At 44.9% G+C, this 20,161-nt stretch overlaps 1 protein-coding gene across 1 annotated transcript; it reads left to right on the top strand.

Annotated features, from left to right (window-relative positions):
* Positions 1–1,534: 1,534 nt before the first annotated feature.
* SF3A3 (splicing factor 3a subunit 3) lies at positions 1,535–17,535 on the top strand. The gene is made up of 17 exons (XM_084872671.1): positions 1,535–1,743; positions 2,014–2,061; positions 3,319–3,371; positions 3,496–3,601; positions 5,315–5,387; positions 5,758–5,849; positions 6,943–7,025; positions 7,609–7,747; positions 8,512–8,580; positions 9,263–9,330; positions 9,493–9,600; positions 10,839–10,908; positions 12,751–12,915; positions 13,007–13,117; positions 14,325–14,415; positions 15,584–15,639; positions 17,241–17,535. Exons 1-17 carry the CDS (start codon positions 1,648–1,650, stop codon positions 17,316–17,318), a joined length of 1,506 nt encoding a protein of 501 aa, XP_084728797.1. The 5' UTR covers positions 1,535–1,647; the 3' UTR covers positions 17,319–17,535.
* Positions 17,536–20,161: the final 2,626 nt, after the last annotated feature.

Below are 20,161 nucleotides of genomic sequence, written 5' to 3' on the forward strand. Positions count from 1 at the left end.
CATGTACGTTGGTTGCGGACACATCCCCGGTAGGGGGTGTTCAAAAGGCAGCTGGTCGATGTTTCTCTCTCATCAACGTTCCTAGCTCTCTGACTCTCTCCCTTCCTCTCTGTAAAAAAAACAATAAAAATATATTTAAAAAAAAAAAAAAAGAATATAACTAGGAATCTGTCCACCATCATCAGACAAATAGCCAAAGAAGTGACTAAGACTATTGCTGCCCAACAGAAGTCCCTAGATTCCCTTGCTCCAGTGGTCCTGGACAGGATCATTGTCCTTGAATATTTGCTGGCCAACAGGGGTCTGAAAAAGAAGATTACACTGGTATTTCAAAGGTGTGTTTACCTAGAAGCACAAGAACAATGGACTTGAACTCTTTTTAAAATATATATATTTTTTATTGACTTCAGAGAAGAAGGGAGAGGGATTGAAACATCAATGAGGAGAGAGAATCATTGATCAGCTGCCTCCTGCATGCCCCACAATGGGGATAGAGCCCGCAACTGGGGCATGTGCCCTGACTGGAATCCAACTGGAACTTCTTGGTCATAAGTCCACGTTCAACCACTGAACCATGCTAGCTGGGCTGGACTTAAACTCTTTACTAAAAGTGTTACATGCAGTGCAGCTGGCATGGCTGTGGTTGAGCATTGACCTATGAACCAGAAGATTGCGGTTCAATTCAGCTCGATTCCAATCCCCAGTGTGGGGCGTGCAGGAGGCAGCCAAAGAATGATTCTCTCTCCTCACTCATGTTTCTATTTCTCTCTCCCTCTCCCTTCCTCTATGAAATCAATAAAAACATTTTTTTAAATGTTATATGCCGTCCTGGCCAGCATTGCTCAGAAGTTAGAACATTGGCCTGTGCACCAGAGGGTCAGGTTGAGTCCTGGTCAAGGGCAGGTACCTGGGTTGCAGGTCCCATGAGTGGGAGGCAACCAATCCATAACATCAATGTTTCTCTCTTTCTCCTTTCCCTCTTCCTCCCCCTCCCCCTTCATTTTCTCTAGAATCGATGAAAAAATATCCTCACTCCTTGAATGAGGACAAAGACAAAGAGGTTATATGCCTGTGGCATGACTGCTCACCATGACCTACCCAGTTAGGAATTCATGATCAGATCACTCTGTGAGGTTCCATTTGGTCCCTGGACTTGTCGGTTTTATCATAGGATCCTCTTCTCATTCACAAAAGAAACAACCTAAAAACACTACCATCCTCATTTTACTGACAAAGACACTGAAGTCCAGAGAAGGGGGAAATGTTGACAAAAGTCACAATGAGAGCTAAGGACTTAAGTTCCAGTCTTCCGATTCGCATCCATGCTCACCGACTACTCTTATCCCCCTTGCCGCCTGGCGGGCTCGGGAAAGCGCATGAAACCTCAGGTTCCTGGACTTCCATGCGCCCCCTACAGGCAGCTGCAAAGCATCGCTTCCTCCACCACACCCCCCGCCAGCAGGGGGCACTGCTGCCATCTCGGTCGCCTTGTGGTGTTCACTTTCCCTCCAGTCCCCGAGGCACTTCCGGGGAAGCGGAACTTTGGTGCAGCGGGACGCGCAGCGTGGGGACGCGGGCGCGCCAGGCGGCAGCAGTCGTTTCCGGCCCCGTCGGTGGTCTGAATTGAGTGGCGGCGGCGGCGAAAGAATGGAGACGATTTTGGAGCAGCAGCGGCGCTATCATGAGGAGAAGGAACGGCTCATGGACGTCATGGCCAAAGAGATGCTCACTAAGAAGTCCACAGTGAGTGGGCCTGGGCAGGGACTCCCCGTGCGGCTGGGCCCCATGCTCGGGGTAACCTCCCTCGGAGGGCTTTCCGGGACCCTCAGACTCGCCCCGCTCCCGCCTCCTAGGGGCTCCCTGACCGAGGTCCCGCCTGGGTAACTTCACCCTGGGCCCAGCGCCCCGGGCCTGCTGGTTTAGCACCTAAGACCTGCCAAGCGGGTAAGCTCCGCCCTCGGCGGCCTTTCCACCTCCGGAACCCCGACTAACGGCACCTGTGTCTCTCCTCAGCTCCGGGACCAGATCAATTCCGACCACCGTACACGGGCCATGCAAGATGTGAGTGCCCCGCTGCCCGCTTCTGTTTGGGTTGGAATGAGCCGGGAGAGGGAGAGGAGGCGGGGTGCGCGGGCTCTGGAGCCCTGGCCAGAGATAACCAGGGTGGCCAGCCGCGGGTTTTCTGCCTGGAGATGTCCACGCGGCTACTTAGCTTGAGGGTGCAGAACTGCCCTCCCTCGCTTCTCTGAATGGGGAACCTATTCATTCTTCATTACTCGGAAAGACACCCCTTCTTACAGCATCCTATATACCAAGGAATAGTTCTGAGTAGTCGGATTACTCAGGCACAGAAGGTACTCCTCTCCGAAAGAGAACGCACCACTTTTTAAAAATATATATGTTTTTTTATTTTTTTTACAGAGAGGAAGGGAGAGGGATAGAGAGTTAGAAACATCGATGAGTGAGAATAAATAGTTCAATTTATTACTTTTAAAAAATTAAACAAAATGTTCATTCTCATTAAAGCTGAGTGATAGGCAAATTTGAGTTTATTATATGGTGCTCTCTTGCATATGTTTGAAATCTATTCAAAAAGGAATAAAAGACCTAATTAGAGTTTCTGAATTTTTAGGAGATAATTCATGTAACCAATCTCTAATCCCTTACCTCTAGTCCCATATCTAAATTCCCAAATCCAAAATACTCTGAAAACTTTTTTTGTTTGTTTGTTTAGGTAAATATTTGGTGGCAAAACCTGACATGAACTTTATCCCACGTAGTAAAAGATTTTTTACTGCAGAACTATTAATATTTGTTCCAGATTCCACCAGGGATATTACATAATATGTGGTACCTTTCTGAACCTAAAAATTCCAAATTCTGAAACGGATCTGGTTCCAGAAGTTTTAGAGAAGGGACTATGTACCTGTTCCATCCTAAGTTTGAATCTAAAGGAAGCTGTGAGGTGTTTTCGCCTGTGTACTCCTCAGTCAAGCTTTTTGAAGAAGTGAAAATCATCTTGGATCACTCTTTTGTCTTTGAGGGTCTTAGGTGGGAACTGCTGATTAGCAGGTGGCTCTCTGTTATGACTCTCGTAGGGGAAGTGAAGCATCAGTTGCATGTAAATATAGGAACTCTTTGCTACCCCTTAAATTAACCTGCTTTTAAAACTAACCAGGAATCAGTGCCAGAAAGCACAGGCACTCGTAATACCATATCTCAGGGTTTTCTTGGACTGACTAGAGAGCCCTTCGTAGTTGCTTAGCTTTATAGTTATACAGAGCGCTTCCTTCTGACGGGTTTGTGTTTGTCTTTCAGAGGTACATGGAAGTCAGTGGGAACCTGAGGGATTTGTATGACGATAAGGATGGGTAAGTGACAGTCACAGCCAGTCCAGGAGTTGGTGCCCATAGGAGCCATGGTTAAAGGACTGACCTTATACTATATGTTCTCTGATTTTTTTATTTTTTATTTTTTTTTTTTCTGAAATTGCAGGTTACGAAAGGAGGAGCTTAATGCCATTTCAGGACCCAATGAATTTGCTGAATTCTATAACAGACTCAAGCAAATAAAAGAATTCCACCGGAAGCACCCAAATGAGGTATGGCCTTAAACAGTATTTTCTCCAAACCTGCCTAAGAGCCTGCTGTAGAAAAGTTGTAAGGAAAATGGAGATGTGCCACTTAGATGTTTCTTAAAAAGAACTTGCTGTTTAGCTGCAGGAAGTGTAGAGTACATCTACAAATCCAGTTCTTTTAGGATCCCCCTCAGCTTTAAGCCAAATGCATTCTGTTCTTGGGCAGCCCCCAACCAGTGACTGAACACAATGGGGGTAATACAGCCTGGCTTTCTGCCCAATATGAGACTTTTTACGAGTAATCTTTGTTCCAGAGTTCCCTGTTGGGTTGCTGAAGATTTCATCCTAACGGTATTATGGTCCCTGCCCAGTCCTCCTGTTCCCATTTTAATCTTTCATGGGTATTACTCCCTCCCCCCAATAAGTTGCTTATGCTCTTAACTGTCTTGAAATCTGCTACCTAGGATCCAGTTAACACAAAGAGGCTGGATGAAGGTACTCTTACACAACTACGTGTGGCTCCCCACCTCCCTGAGAGGGTAGGGTATAAAGTCTTGCTTACCAAAAGAGGACATGAGTACCACTCTGGTGTGTCAACCATATTCCAGCCCTGGTAGAAAGGCAATGAATAGTTATATAAATGATTGCAAAGATGCTCAAGACATACTAAGTAGGCCGAAACCGGTTTGACTCAGTGGATAGAACATCGGTCTGCGTCCCAGGTTCGATTCCCGTCAAGGGCATGTACCTTGGTTGCAGGCACCAAGTAGGGGTGTGCAAGAGGCAGCTGATCGATGATTCTCTCTCATCGGTGTTTCTAACTCTCTATCCCTCTCTCTTCCTGTCTGTAAAAAAAATCAATAAAATATATATTTTTTTAAAAAGATAGACTAAATAGGAAAACATAAGTTTATGTGAAAAATAATCTAAATGTATAAAAATAAAGTAACCTTACACTAGCTGGTCTGTGCTTGTACAAACACCAGGAAGTAATAATGTGCTCAAAACTATTAACCTACTTTTGTCCCACCTTATGTATTTAATACCAAGCAGTGGTTTCCAAATTTTTCTGCATGTTTGAATCACCTAGGGATTTTTAAAAAGTACTGCTATGTCCCGGCCAGCATGGCTCAATGGTTGAGCCATAGGTCCGATTCTCAGTCAAGGTACATGCCGAGTTGTGGGCTCGATCCCCAGTGTGGGGTGTGCAGGAGGCAGCCCATCCATCAATAATTCTATTCTCTCTCGTCATTGGTATTTCTATCTCTCTCTCTCTCTTCCTCTCTGAAATCAATAAAAATATATTCTTTTCAAAAGTACCGATTCTTGCATACAGGTATCGGTACTTTCTGATTTAATTGGTTTCAATGCATCAGGATTTTTTTTTTAACACTCTTTTAGATGATTCTAATGTGCAGCAAAGCTTGGGATGGCTGGCATTAAAACTGGTCTGTTAACAGTAGCTACTTCTTTGTAGAATTATTAAATCAGACTTTGATTTTTCATTTTGTGTTTTTGTATTATTTGAGTTTTTGTGAACATGTGTTACTTTAGCAATATTTAGTCAAATAATACAAAAAAGGAACATGGTAAATGGAAAATAGCAGTTGGCTCTTAAAGGAAAATCAAGACCAAATAAAGGGTCAGAAGTCCCACATTCTATACAGCCCATTTTTGTGATATTGCAACTTTTATGTTGAAAAACCCACCTGAGCATTTATCTTTCTTTTTCATCAGATCTGCGTGCCAATGTCAGTGGAATTTGAGGAGCTCCTGAAGGCTCGAGAGAACCCAAGTGAAGAAGCACAAAGTAAGTAGGATTTAGTTTCCTGTCTGGCACTAGCAGAAGTACAAGTTCCTGACAGAGCTCAGTTTGCCCTCGGAGCCCTAGAAAACATGTCCCCGGAGAAATCTTACTGGCTTTCTCTATGCTGGTTTCTCTGAGCCAGCTTGGCCTACTAAATTGGCCTTGGACAGAACATCCAATCCTGTGCTAGCCTAGCTCTGAGTCACTGGAAGTAGACCTGGAAAGCTGGGGCCTGTTTACTTTGTGAGCCTGGGCAGGACATTTGGGTGAAGGGCTGCTTCATGGAACGAGGAACTAGCAGTCCATTTGAAAAGCCAAGTCCAAGAAAATGGTCCTTTAGTGTTTGAATCATTGGTGTCTCTGATTCCTTCAGATTTGGTGGAGTTCACAGATGAAGAGGGATACGGTCGTTATCTGGATCTCCATGACTGTTACCTCAAATACATTAACCTGAAGGCCTCTGAGGTAAGACCCAGGAGAAGAGAAAGTGGTTCTGATTCTCAAAGGGAGTCAGGACGCTGGGCTGGGCTCCTAGACATATAGCAGTTGGTGTCTTCCTTGTATTTTGTAACTGTTAGAGAAATATTAAAGAGGTAATGTGGGTTTTTTTCTTAGACAAACAGTATTCAAAGCCCTGGCCTTTTTGGCTCTGTGGTTAAAGCGTTGGTCCACAGACCAAAGGGTCTCAAGTTCAACTTCTGGTCTAGGGCATGTACCTCGGTTGCAGGTTGGATCCCTGGCCCTGGTTGGGGCATGTGTGGGAGGCAACCAATCAATGTGTCTCTCTCACATCGATGTTTCGCTCTTTCACTCTCTCTAAAAATCAATGTGAAAAAATGTCCCCTGGTGAGGATTAAAAAAAGGAAAGAAACAGTATGTAAAATGTCAGGTTTCTATAGTGAATACAGTAAGCATGGTATTTTATTAATACAGGCATATTTTGCTTTTGTAAAAATAAAAATTTTAGAAATCTCACGTTACGTGTTAAGCACATATAGTACATGGTGCATGGAAGATACAGAACATTCTCACCAGCAAAGGGCTATATAATGTATTTTTTTAAAGACATTATAAAAATAACTTACCACAAGAGATGCAATTTAAGGTGACAATCTCAGAAAGTGTTTAAGTTCCCCTTGGAAATGTCCCAAAAGTCCAGTGACTAAACTAAACTCCATGAGGACAGGTTCCTGCCTATCTTGTTCTCATATGTGTCCATGAACTTGATCCAAAGATGCTCAATAAGTGATTGAATGAGTGAATAAATGCACCTTCCAGGACTTCATTTTATGATATAATGGGTATTAGTATTTAACCAAGTGCCTGGCATGTACGTGTTTAACGTATTTCTTTTAGTTTGCTGTTTATTAACTTGATCTTTAATTTGCAGCATTAATTGTGTCTGCTGTTTTCCCCCGTTAGTGTCGGAATTCCATGATAGAATAGAAAAAGACTAAAATGAGCCAGGCCTTGTTATTTTAATGTCATTTATTGGAGGTTATACTTTAACTTGGCGGAAAAAACTAACTGAAGCTCTCGTCACCTCTCTTCTTTCCAGAAGTTGGATTATATCACGTACCTGTCTATCTTTGACCAGTTATTTGACATTCCTAAAGAAAGGAAGAATGCAGAGTACAAGAGGTAAGCATTACTAGCTTCTAGGCCTCTAGTGGATTTGATTAAATTATTTGATGTGAAGAATTGTTGCCTGAAAGACTTTCATGAATGACTCAGGTTGATTAAAGGACAGGGATTTTGAAGGGTGTGGTTTTTAAACCTTTGTATAATATTCTGGTTCTGGAAGAATGTGTGTCTGTGAGCATATCTGCAGTCTTATACCCACACTGTTCTTAATTTTGCCTCTGTCTTTGGAGTTTACTGGGGAAAATTAAACTTCCTCAGATTGTGACTAAAGTGAAGTGCTTGGGTCTGATGTATAGATGTCAATTTTTGTTTGTGTTATACCTCTGGTTAGTGATAAGGTATTATTTTACCTGATATCTTTTATGTGTGAGTTTAGACTTTAGTGTTTAGAACTAAGTTATAAGGATACAAGAAGATATAGGGGAGGTCAGAATCAAGATGACATGATAGGAAAAAAGTCAATTGTAAGCTCATTTTAAAACGTAGGAGTATTTTTAAAAATTGTAAGTATATTTTACAGGGCATAACTATATAAAAAATGGAAACCCTCTTTGCTTTTCTGTATTGCTTTTGTCTGTAGATACTTGGAGATGCTGCTTGAGTACCTTCAGGATTACACAGATAGAGTGAAGCCCCTCCAAGATCAGAATGAACTTTTTGGGAAGATTCAGAATGAGTTTGAGAAGAAGTGGGAGAATGGCACCTTTCCGGGGTGGCCGGTGAGCTTCCATGGGGTGTGGGTGGAGGACATGCCCGAGAATTAAAGTGGCTGTTTTACGTTAACCCTGAGCTCTGCTCTAGGGCATTGTGTGCTGATCTCAGGGTCAGTGGTGACTATGAGGAGTCCTCTTCTCAGGGTGATAGGTTTTCTCTGTGTACTTTGGGATGAGATTGCTCAGGGTCCACTTGCTATTGGCTAGGCTCAGGGTTTGCATCAACCATGTCATTACTGCCGTATTTATCCATTCCAACTGACCAAGAACAGATAAATTATGTGCTAGAAATCTATGTATTTTCACAAATCCTGGGGATAAACTTGAGTTTTCTTGAACTCTCAGGAAGAGAATGTGCCGTCAGTTGTCTTTTTTGTTTTTGCTCTGTTCTTATAAGAATTTGATTCTTATTCATACACTAGAGGCCCGATACATGAAATTTGTGCAAAAGTAGGCCTTCCTTCCCCTGGCTGCCGGCACCCGCGGTTGGTGTCCTGGGCATCCCTCTGCCGGGCGATCATGGGGTGATGGCTGGGCCCCCAACCAATCACATCACACCTGCCTTGGCTAGCATGGCGCCAGTGGGTGTCATAGCGTGGTCCCGGATGGTTATCTAGATGGTCATTCCGCTGTTCAGTCAATTCGCATATTATGCTTTTATTATATAGGATATATATAAGAACAGGGCCAACTGGCACCTGGTAATTTAGCTGTTCCCTTGCCTTCATTCTAAACCTCGATCTGAAACATTGTGTTGTTGTTCTTGCCAGAAAGAGACAAGCAGCGCCCTGACACACGCTGGAGCCCATCTTGACCTCTCTGCTTTCTCCTCCTGGGAGGTATGTTTTCCTCAGCCAGTGTGCTGGTCTGGCCTGTTCCCTTTCCCAAGGGACCAATTTCATGATTTTAATGCCATGGACTTCCTATGGTAAGATACCATTCCACAGGAGCCAGAGCTCATTGGTTAGAGCGTAGGCATGAGACTGAAAAGCACATTTCTCAGTTGCAGGCACGATTCCTGGCCCCGGTTGGGGCACATGCAGGAGGCAACCAATTGTTAGGTCTCTCTCACATCGCTATTTCTCTGTGTATCTCCTTCTCTCTTCTACTCTCTCTAAAAAAAATGAATGGCAAAATATATCCTTAGGTGAGGATTAACAACAACAACAACAAAAAAAAAAACAGTTCCTGGGACCAGGCATCTAAAAGAATATGGAAAAGGGGAAAGGGAAAAAAAAACACACCTTAAAAAACAAGTATTTTGAAAACTATGGAATAATAATTCAGACTCTATTCAGCTGTAGTGGAGGTAATGGAACTCTGCCAATATGGTTATTTGTGAACTTGTGTTCATCTTATAGAGAGGGTGAGCTTACCGCTAGGAGGCTGCCTGTGGAAAGTATGGTGTTGCCACAGCTTCAGGAATAGCCATACCACCAGCCTCCTGAGACCTAAGTTTGAGTGTTTGTTGTTTATCAAAATCTGTTTAAATAAGTTGTAACTTGTCTCTTTTTTATGTAGGAGTTGGCCTCCCTGGGTCTGGACAGATTGAAATCTGCGCTCTTAGCTTTAGGCCTGAAGTGTGGCGGGTAAGAGACTGGTTTTTCCTTCATAACTGTCCCATTTACTGTGTTTGCACGATCTTCTGCGTGGCTCTGATACCCTTCTTTCTCTCACCCCTCCCTCCCTACTGCAGAAATAAGCAGGCCTGTATGAAAGTAATCCTGAAATCCTTTCCCCTGTCTCCTTAGGACCCTGGAGGAGCGAGCCCAGAGGCTGTTCAGCACCAAAGGAAAGTCCCTGGAGGCGCTGGACACCTCCCTGTTCGCCAAAAACCCCAAGTCAAAGGGCACCAAGCGGTGAGTGGCGGGCAGCACCGCGGCTTAAGTTTTAAGATGTAATTTCCGTGAAGCCTGCTTTATCACCATTACTGATCCACAGAGGTCCATTCTGCTCCTTTTCTTGCTGACAGCAGAAAGTGCTGTCATTGTTATAAACCGGGCACAGTTTGTACTCAGGCAGGCAGGTGGTGAAGTCTCCGATGTTGAAATTGCTCTAGGTGCCTTTTTTTTTTACATTAATAGCTTATGGATAGGTTCAAAAAATATTTTCCCAAGTATATTTTTATTTTTTATTTTAAAGATATGTTTTTATTAGCCAAAACTGGTTTGGCTCAGTGGATAGAGCGTCAGTCTGCAGACTGAAAGGTCCCAGGTTCGATTCTGGTCAAGGGCATGTACCTTGGTTGTGGGCACATCCCCAGTAGGGGGTGTGTGCAAGAGGTAGCTGATCGATGATTCTCTCTCATCAATGTTTCTAACTCTCTATCCCTCTCTCTTCCTCTCTGTAAAAAAATCAATAAAATATATATTTTTTAAAATAAATAAAAAATAAAGATATGTTTTTATTGACTTGAGAGAGAGAGGAAGGAAGAGGGAGAGAGAGATAGAAGCATCAGTGATAAGAGAGAATCATTGATCAGCTGCTTTCTGCATGCCCCCTACTGGGAATCAAGCCTGCAACCCAGGCATGTGCCCTGACTGGGAATCAAAGCATAGCCTCCTGGTTCATAGGTCCATACTCAGCCACTGAGCCTCACCAGCCAGGCCTACACCTATTTTTCTTAATGACAGTTGAATCTGTTCTTGAGCCACTTGCTTATACAGGCTATTTTTTATTTCATTTTATTTTCTAATTCACACAACAACGCTGAAAAGTACTTGTCATCCTAATTATTTTTACAGTTGGTAACTCAAAAAAAGTTACTAAGCAGCAGCATCAGGACTTGGGCTCAAATCTGCCTGTTCTGGAGCTCGCTCTCTCTACCATATTTCCTTTGTAGATTATATTGATGGAAATTTAAATATCCAGGTATGTCCTCCACTTTCTGAGTGAGGTCAAAGGAAGCTTCCATGCATTCCCAGAAATAACCTCAGTACTTCGGTCAGCGCGTCCTGAGCTGAACAGAGCATTTGCTTTCACAGCCTATTTCTTGTGTGTTTATGATTTTTAATGCACCTGTCAAATACATGGTGCAGAGAACAAGGCGTTGGTTTAAAAGAACCCCTGAGTGATACCGCTTGTTCTTTGTTGTCAGAGACACCGAGAGGAACAAAGACATTGCTTTCCTCGAAGCCCAGATCTACGAATATGTGGAGATTCTGGGGGTGAGTACCTGCCTCTGGTGAGGGCTATAAACGCTACAAGGTATGGGAGTAGGAGAAATATGGACTCTTAAGATTTTTTTCTAGGACTGAAGGAGGGGGAGTAGGTGTTAAACTAGTTCAGCAGAAAATGGAGTCCTCTCAGGGGACTTGGCCCTTGGGTGAGGTCCTGCTCTGCTCTTAGGTGTCTGTTGTGAGGTGTATTCCCAAGCCTGCCCCATTCCCATAAGGCCGGACAGAGAGAATAGACTCCCCTCTCAGTATAGTGTTCAGAGTGGTGCGGAGTCTTCACCAGAGCTCCCGAATATGCCCAGGGGGTAACCCAAGAAGCAGGCACTCAAAAGACAAGAGAAAGGCTAACCCCAGCAGCTTTTCAGGTATAACTATGAAGAGGCATCACGTGTTACACGATTGTGAGAAACTCGTTGGAGCTGGTACAAAGCTGTCTGTAAGCTGTTCCTTGAATATTCTTTTGAGAAGGAGCTGGAGGTTGGTTGGGGTGGGAAAAGGCCTAACCTGACCAGGATGCTTATCTCAGAAAGAAGAGGCAGGAGTCGGAGGAAACTTGTTCTCTTTCAGGGACAGAAGAAGGAAGGGCAGCACTCCTCCAGAGGAGGTGGCCAGTGTCCCTGCAGTGGCCCAGCCTTGTCTGGCGGTGTCTGCTTTCTGCCCTCAGAGCCTTTCCCTGTACAATGCTCACGTGGTGTATTGAGTGGATGGCTCTGGCTCAGATGGCTTGTTTATGTGTCTGTCAGTTGTCATGGATGTTTTCATTCTGCTCTGTTTGAGGACCACACATAATAGCTTCACTTCTAGAGTCACCTGTTAGTTCCCTCTTACAGCTGCTTTCACTAAAAGGAGACTAGCCAGGCATTGGACACTGGGGACAGTTGTGTTTTCCACAGTGAACTTGGGCGTTGCTATGTTGGCAGCTGTTCAAGTTGCCAGTCCTCTGAGGATGACTGGGAGGCTAATTTGTGTCCTTGGCATAAGATGTATACACTCCATTCTCCCTCCTTTGAGAGCATTTTGCTTTCCCTGTCAGAAGGTGGCGCCATTCTCTTTGGAATTACAGAGAAACTCATTTCCAATAGTTGCTCCTTTAAGTCCTGATATGATTTCTGTCTAAGTATCACCATTTATTCACATCTGTTGGTTTTCAGACATCGTGTTGAATCTTTGGGTGTAGTAGTGAATATGACAGCCTTCTGCCCTTGTTGAAATACCCACTTTGTGAGAGACAAATAAATGAGATATGCTGTAATACATTGAGATTGAGTTTTCTAAGTAGAAGGAGGAAAAATATTTCAGGTAGAAGAAATGGTAAGTATGAAAAATTTGTTGAGTTATTTTAGAAATTTGGACTTTGTCCTTTAAACAGTCGAAATCCAATAAAAGTTCTTTGTGCCGAGTGTACCATTAGGTTGGTTATTTTAAGCAGTTAAGTCTGAGAACAGAATGGAAGCTGGACTGGAATGAGGAGAGACTCAGGGCAAGTTAGAAGCTTCTCATCTTAGTGAGGGTGTTACCAGAAGGAAGGAGGAGGAAGGACTGGCCCAGGAAAGGTCAGAGACTTTGTCTTCCGTTGTTCTGTGCTGGTCTGTGGCCTCAGGTGAGTAATTTAGGCAAGTGGCCTAGATCCTTTGACTTTTTCCTCTGGGATCAGGGAAGGCCTGCTGATAGGAGCTTCGACTCAAAGGCAGAGTTTCCCTTTATTCACCGAGAAAGGAAGCCTTGTCCTTGGGAGCGAGGGGTCAGCAAGGATTTCGAGAAAAGCGGAAATTTGCCTTCTTGTTTTTCACAACTTTTCTCTGACTTCCCTTTTCATTTATGGACCCGACTTAGGAACAGCGACATCTCACTCATGAAAATGTCCAACGCAAGCAGGCAAGGACAGGAGAAGAGCGAGAAGAAGAAGAGGAGGAGCAGATCAGTGAGAGTGAAAGTGAAGATGAAGAGAACGAGATCATTTATAACCCCAAAAACCTGCCCCTGGGCTGGGATGGCAAAGTAAGTCCCAGCAGGACCGTCTTTCTCCCCAGTTCCCATTTTGGAAGCAGACGCAGACACTCCTGAGACTGTTCTTTCTCGTTTCTTGCAGCCCATTCCCTACTGGTTGTATAAACTCCACGGCCTCAACGTCAACTACAACTGTGAGATCTGTGGGAACTACACCTACCGAGGACCGAAGGCCTTCCAGCGGCACTTCGCTGTAAGGAGCTCAGAGCCGTTTCTCCTGGAAATAGAAGTAAAAACCTGAGTCTTAGCGAATAGACAGGAGCGACCGGAGAGGGTCACAGCCTAAGAGAATCGCAGAGGATTGGTCTGAAGTCCGGCATGCGGCCTCGAGCCTTTGGCGCCAGGGCTGCCCTGTGTGACACCCGACACAGTTTGTGGAGGAATTCTGTCTTAGATCAATCTCCACTCCTTCGTCATTTCTCTACCCCATTGCTGACAGAACCAAGGAAGGGGCTGGCTGCCTCCTCCTTCGAGTCTTCTTTTTTTTTTTCTTTTTTTTTTTTTTTAATCTTCACCCTAGTATATGTTTTGTTTTGTTTTGTTTTTACTGATTTTAGAGAAGGGAGAGAAAGAGAGAGAAACGATGTGAGAAACACCAGTCAGGGCTCCTCCTTTGAGTCTTAAATGGGCCTTTGCCTTTTGAGGAAAAAAAAAAAAAAAAAACCTAAAGGGACGATTTTTATCAAGCTATTCTTGAGACCAGGCATTATCTGGGTGGTACTCCAGTAAGTGGATTCACCCTTGTTTTGTTTCGGTCTTCACATCTTAGTACTTGGAAGGAAATTTTGCAGAATGGAAAAGATTTGCAAGACCAAGGATGGCAAATTTGTGTGGACCCCCTCCCTCCTTCAGACTTACATATTGTTAATTGGTCCTGGGTCTTTTCTGCTGAGCACCTGAGTAGTCTCTGAATCTTTCTCAACACCACTTCCAACGAATTGGAATTGGCATCCCTGAGCCAAAACTGTCATTGCGTCAGCGTCTCTCCCTGCTCTTTCATATCCTTGCTTATACCTGATAAACAATCTCCTTTACTTACAAAGGCAGCACTGACCGGCTACCAGTACCCTTAATCATACTGATGGTGGGGATTGCATGTGAAGTGAGTGGCTAGAGTTGTGATGTTTTTCTGTGGACTTGACACAGGTTTTGTCTGAAAAACTACTGGATCTGGGATATAGATTTCATAAACCAGCCCAGTGAGGTAAACAGTGCAATGCTGTTTTGCCGTAGCTGCCTCTTGTCAGTTGTAGCCAGCTGTTCACAAACATGAACCTAGAAAAATGCAGCCTATAAGTGAAGTCTTCTGTAAGGGTCAGGTTAGGGCCTGTGAGGTGAGTGGAATGAGTGCTCTGTGTTCATCTGTTTCCACTTCACATTGACCTTTTCTCTCCTTCCAGGAATGGCGTCATGCTCATGGCATGAGGTGTCTGGGCATCCCAAACACTGCCCACTTTGCTAATGTGACACAGATTGAAGATGCTGTCTCTTGTAAGTCAACTTTGTTCTTTCCTAAGCCAGACCAAGTGGCCACTCCTACAGCTCACTGGCCCACCCCCCTCGTGTATCCAGGCCAAAGGGCAGGTTCTGGAGATAGGACAGCTACAATAGTCATACATGGCTGCATGTTTGAGGCTCAGCAGTACTGACTGTTTCTCTTGAGAAGAGTCTATGCTGGGTATAAAACAGGGCTTTTAACCAAGGTTCTCTGAATGCTACGTGCAAGATTTTGAGTGAATGGGCATATGTATGTTTTCCTGAATTGATTTAAATATGTTAAGCATATTCATTAATGTCTGGTGGTCCCTTTTTCTTCTTTTTTTTTTCTAAATATATTTTATTGATATTTTACAGAGAGGAAGAGAGAGGGATAGAGAGTTAGAAACATCGATGAGAGAGAATCATCGATCAGCTGCCTTCTGCCCACCTCCCACCGGGAATGTGCCCACAACCAAGGCACATGCCCCCCACCGGAATCGAACCCGGGACCCTTCAGTCTGCAGGCCAACGCTCTATCCACTGAGCCAAACCGGTTTCGGCCCCTTTTTCTTCTATCCCAGCGATTTTCAACCTTTTTTATCTTATGGCATACAAACTAATTCTATGGCAAAACAAAAATGATTATATTTTCTAGCTGATCTGACAAAATAAAAATAGGTATAATTTTGATTCATTCATACCAGACAACTATTGTGCTGCTGTTGTCCTTTTTTTATTTTACAGTCTAAGAGAAAGTAGGTCAGTGCCCCTAACTAAATAGTTAGGTGTTGCATATTTTAAACATTCTTGTGGCACACCAGATGAAAATCACTGTTCATCATGAACTTTTAAGACATTAAGGTCACTTTCACCAATAATTCCTATAGGTTGTACCACATTTACTTCTTTCTTGGAGAGTATCTGTTATTCTAAGAGGTCTTTGGTTTATTTGATTCAGTGTTTCTTTTACAGGAAAGCAAAGATTATGGTAAATTTGCAATGGAGGTGTGTACAGGTGGTCCAGAACCAAAATTCTAGTTTGGGGCAAGCAAAAGCTTCAAGAGCAGAGTCATCCAGGGGAACCCTAATGTGGGGGAGGGGACTGGGAGGAGGTTGTAACACTGTAGCCAATGAATACTCAGAGTCTGCCCTTCTCTCCCCCCTCCCCCCCCCCTCGCAGTGTGGGCCAAGCTGAAACTGCAGAAGGCATCAGAACGATGGCAGCCTGACACTGAGGTGGGTGCTAATGTACCAACAGGAACAGCATGAAATGATAAAGCCCCCATCACCATGTAGAGGGGGAAATGGTCCCCGGGCCCAGCTGGTGTTCAGTGGTTGAGTGTCAACTCTTGCACCAAGAGGTGGCAGATTCAATTCCTAGTTAAAGCACATGCTCGGGAGGGGATGTGCAGGAGGAGGCAGCCAATTAATGTTTCTCTCTCATCAATGTTTCTATTTTTCTCTCTCCTCCCTTCCTCTCTCCTAAAATCAATTTTAAAAACACTTAAGCCCTAGCCAGTTTGGTTCAGTGGCTAGAGGGCCAGCTTGCAGACTGAAAGGTCCCAGGTTCAGTTTCGATCAAGGGCACATGCCCGGGTTGAGGGCTCCATCCCCAGTGTGGGGCGTGCAAGAGGCACCAATCAGTGATTCTCTCCCATCATTGCTGTTTTCTATCCTTCCCTCTCTCTTCCTCTCTGAAATAAATTTAAAAAATAATAAAAAGAAGAATTAAGGAAGGATGTGATGCCCTAACCCGTTTGGCTCAGTGGATAGAGCGTCAGCCTGCGGACTCCAGGTTCGATTCCAGTCAAGGGCATGTACCTTGGTTGCGGGCACATCCCCAGTAGGAGGTGTACAGGAGGCAGCTGATTGATGTTTCTTTCTCATTGATGTTTCTAACTGTCTCTCCCTCTCCCTCTCTGTAAAAAATCAGTAATATATATATATAAAGAAGGATGTGGCACATAGTATTAGAGTCTTTTAAAACACCTCTCAGCACGAATGAAAAAGGGCGTCCTTTATTCATACTTCTTTTTTTAAAGAATGGTCCCTGATTCTCTGTAATACAGAGTATAATATGACTGTATCTATAAATTGGCTCTAGACATGTAAGCCTAATTTATTTGTGATATTAAGTACATGAGAGGTTGTTTTTTTTAATGGGTCAGACTTCAAATCTGTGTCTTAAGCTTGGTTATATTCTCCCACTGAAATTTTTTTTTTCCACCACCAGCATCTCCTTCAATGACACATGAAAGATTGTATGACAGGGAAGCGGGGGGTCTCCTGAAATTTTGAAGTGGCAAGCAGGATGCCCAGTGTATGTCCTGCGCTAGGTCAATGGTTTTCAATATTCATTTTTTTAGTAACAAACGCTCTTTCCACAGTGTAACGTAGAATTCCTGTATATAAGAGAGAAGAAAACAGAACTGCTCTGGAAGTGGGGAAGCTCGGCCTGCGTGGCCTCCCTTTCCACCTTCCTGACTGCAGTGGCCTCTTGGGCAGAAACCTAGGGTTCTTGGGAACCGTTTGAACTATTGTCTTAGGTCAGCCTTTCTCAACCAGGGTTCCTCATCTTAAACACAGGAAGTGATTCGAATGAACGACTTTATCATATGTGCCAAGGATGGGTTACAAGAGGGACCATTCTAGATCCCCAGGAGAGAAGTTAGTTCGTTCAGGCAGTGGGGCTTAACTCTCTTCCCAAACCCCAGCTGAGAAGGGCTATCTTAGATGAATGCCATGGAACCCGGCCAGGGTGAGCTTGGGCAACCAGACATTGGTTCCAAACATTCCTCCCAGGAGGCCTAGCTAACAGTGTGTCCCTTCTCTTGTAGGAAGAGTATGAAGACTCCAGTGGGAATGTTGTGAATAAGAAGACATATGAGGATCTGAAGAGACAGGGACTGCTCTAGTGTTCAGGAGTAATTTCAGCTTTGGGCTTGCCCAGGCTCCCCCTGAATCTGCTTTTTCTATTTCCCCCGACCAAATGCCCCTAAAGACTCTTTGCCACTTAGTCTTACGGTCTAGCATGCATCTTGTAGAGACAAGGCATGCTGCAGATGGTAGGGTTGAGATGTGTTTTATCTTTGTTTTATATAAAAAATAAAAAAACATTGTCAGAAAATAAAACCAGCCTTTGTTCTCAATGTGTATTGTTCTGAAGCCCTGGAATATGGACTAACTCATCCTTTAGCTCAACACATCCCTACCACTTCAGTAGCAACTAAGCTTTAATGAGCACCTGTTAGGTTGCAAATGTTACCCTAGCTCAGTGGTCGGCAAACTGCGGCTTGTGAGCCACATGCGGCTCTTTGGCCCCTTGAGTGTGGCTCTTCCACGGAATACCACAGCCTGGGCGAGTCTATTTTTAAGAAGTGGCGTTAATTTAAAAAATTTGGCTCTCAAAAGAAATTTCAATCATTGCACTGTTGATATTTGGTTCTGTTGACTAAAGAGTTTGCCAACCACTGCCCTAGCTATATCTGACCTAACCTCTCCCCATTTCCTCAAATGAGCATCGTCCCAGGATAAGGCCTGCCCCTGTCAGCCATTCGTGCACATGCTAGGGAAAGATGGGAAGAGGGACCAGGGCTCTGCTAGGGACAGAGTTGTTGGCACAGGTTTTCTGTTTTTATTTGCCTGAAGGAGTTAGGCTGTTTGGAATGGGCTGTAGGCCTGCCCCTTCCCCAAGCCTCAGCAGCCTAGCACACGAGGGAACAGGCGAGCAGTGACTTTCCTGCTTGCTAGCTCACAACAGAGTCTTACCCTGTTTCTTCTGCAAGATCTCTCCTTGACTGAGGAGTGGCTAGGTTCAGTGTCCATGTCTATGGGAGAAGTCCTGACAAGCTTAGGAGCCAAGGATGGACTTTGGGAGATTAATGAGCCCCTAAAATTCTGTGCAGAAAAGTGATGCATGTATTTCCCCTGGGAGAAAGTCCAGTTATCTTTGTAGTTCCAAAGGAATCGCTGATCCCTAAATGATTAAGACCTACTGACCTAAACCAAGAAAAAACAACCTCCATTCCTTCCCTAGCCTGGTGAGTGGGCTCGGCTAGAATCCTGGTCTCAAATAGCAGAACCCCAAAGTTCAGAGTTTGAGGAGTCACCTCTGGGGAAAGCCTCTTCTGATGCCAAGATTGCCTGAACCTAACAGCTCTGTGCCCCCCAGAACTGGATGGCTTGGGCACGTGGCTCTTCCTGCCAGCCCACGAGGTTAAGGAACCCCCTTACCTCTGGTTCTGCTCCCACCTCACCTCCACCTAATCCGCAAAATCTGTAAACCGAGGTGTGTCTGGCATGTGGAAGGCACTAAAAGAATATTTGGGTGAATGTAACAAATGAAGAAAAGTCTTTGCTATAATAGGGAAGCCCCAGGTTTCCTCCAAGTCTGCTCAGCTGCAGTTTAACTGGGCAAGAACGCCTCAGAACCTGGTCCCATCTCCCTTCCACACTGTAAAGAAGAAAAACAGGTTCTTGGGACACTGAGCTAACCTGGAGGCCGGGCACCCACTCCTAGAGGAATGACAGCTGTGTTCCTTGGGAGTCCCGATGCTGCTATTGCTCCACCAGGCAGGCTGGAGGGACGCTCCCTCCCCACATTTCTCACTTCTAAGGCTTCACTCTTTTCCCAAATGGCAATGTCTCCTTGCACTTCGGGCTAGTTTTCTGTAATCAGTTTCTAGTTGGCTCAATTAGGTTTAATTACACTCACTCTGCTTCAGAAGCTCAGCCCCTGAAGAGGTTGTCCTACTGGGCTTTTAAGCACCTGGAGGAGCCAAGCACAGAGCACGTGAGGAGTTGCCCCAGGGATGGGTTGAACCAGGAAGGAAAATCCCAACTGAGAGTGAAGTGCTGTAGGGGCTGAGGCGGTGAAGCCCTATTGCCACGGAGATGACCAGGGCAATAGGAAAGTGTGAGGGAGAGGGCCAGCTACAAGTACATGCCAAACAAACCAAAAATCCAAGTGCTGAGGGGGCCTCGGGGAAATCCTGTTCTGGAGTGCCCTCAGCTCCCCTGGTCAGACATCTGTGCCAGTGGGCAGACCCTCGGCTCTCCTAGTTCTTTCCACTTGGGATATCAGACTCAGCTCCCGGGGCTGGGGCTCAACTCCACTCAAATATTGGCTACCTGGGCCTGGGTGCTTCCTGCTGAGAACAGGTGACTCTCTCTCCCAGGAGGAAAGCTGCCCATCAGAGAAGCTGCAGGACTCAGCCTGCCCCTCCCAGCCCAGGCAGGAAGCATTTGGGACGTCCTTCCTGGGACTGGCCCCCACTCATGCTGCTGACCTCCCTGGAGCAGGAGTCTGTCTCCTCACCACATCTGACAGGGTACAGCCTCAACTGCTCATCCCTTCCTCCGTTTTCCTCCTGCCCCCCACTTGTGCTGGAAGGGTCTACAAAGGGAATACTAAAGGTAACCATGTGAAAAAAAAAAAAAAAAAAAAGGTAACCATGTGTAGGAGAAGTGAGGGGCAAAGTTCTGAGATTTTCCTCCTCCCTCTGCATGTTTTTTAATACTTGGAATAATAGCTACCTCTTCCTTCATCCATTGAGTGCTGCCAGCAGACTCACCTTAGAGTTCTCATGCTGGGAATGCACCTGTGACCTCTCCTCACGTACTTCTCTTTCCACTGCCAGCCAGGTCTCCATTCCAGGTGGGCTCTGGGAGAACACTGCCCTGCCCTCCTTCTGAGGGCCCTTTCTACCTGCCAGGCAAATAAGGCGCATCCTAGTGGGATGTTGGGATGGGGGTCCTT

This window comes from Pipistrellus hanaki (assembly GCF_964339955.1).
Source record: "Pipistrellus hanaki genome assembly, chromosome: 2".
NCBI classification, from domain to species: Eukaryota; Metazoa; Chordata; class Mammalia; order Chiroptera; family Vespertilionidae; genus Pipistrellus; species Pipistrellus hanaki.

What these genes read in the sequence shown, in the direction of transcription:
- SF3A3 (XM_084872671.1), top strand. Translation starts at nt 1,648, where the DNA reads ATGGAGACGATTTTGGAGCAGCAGCGGCGCTATCATGAGGAGAAGGAA. An exon ending in AAGAATGCAGAGTACAAGAG is followed by an intron (nt 7,026 to 7,608) that starts GTAAGCATTACT and finishes TTTTGTCTGTAG; the next exon opens with ATACTTGGAGATGCTGCTTG. An exon ending in CCTTCCAGCGGCACTTCGCT is followed by an intron (nt 13,118 to 14,324) that starts GTAAGGAGCTCA and finishes CTCTCCTTCCAG; the next exon opens with GAATGGCGTCATGCTCATGG.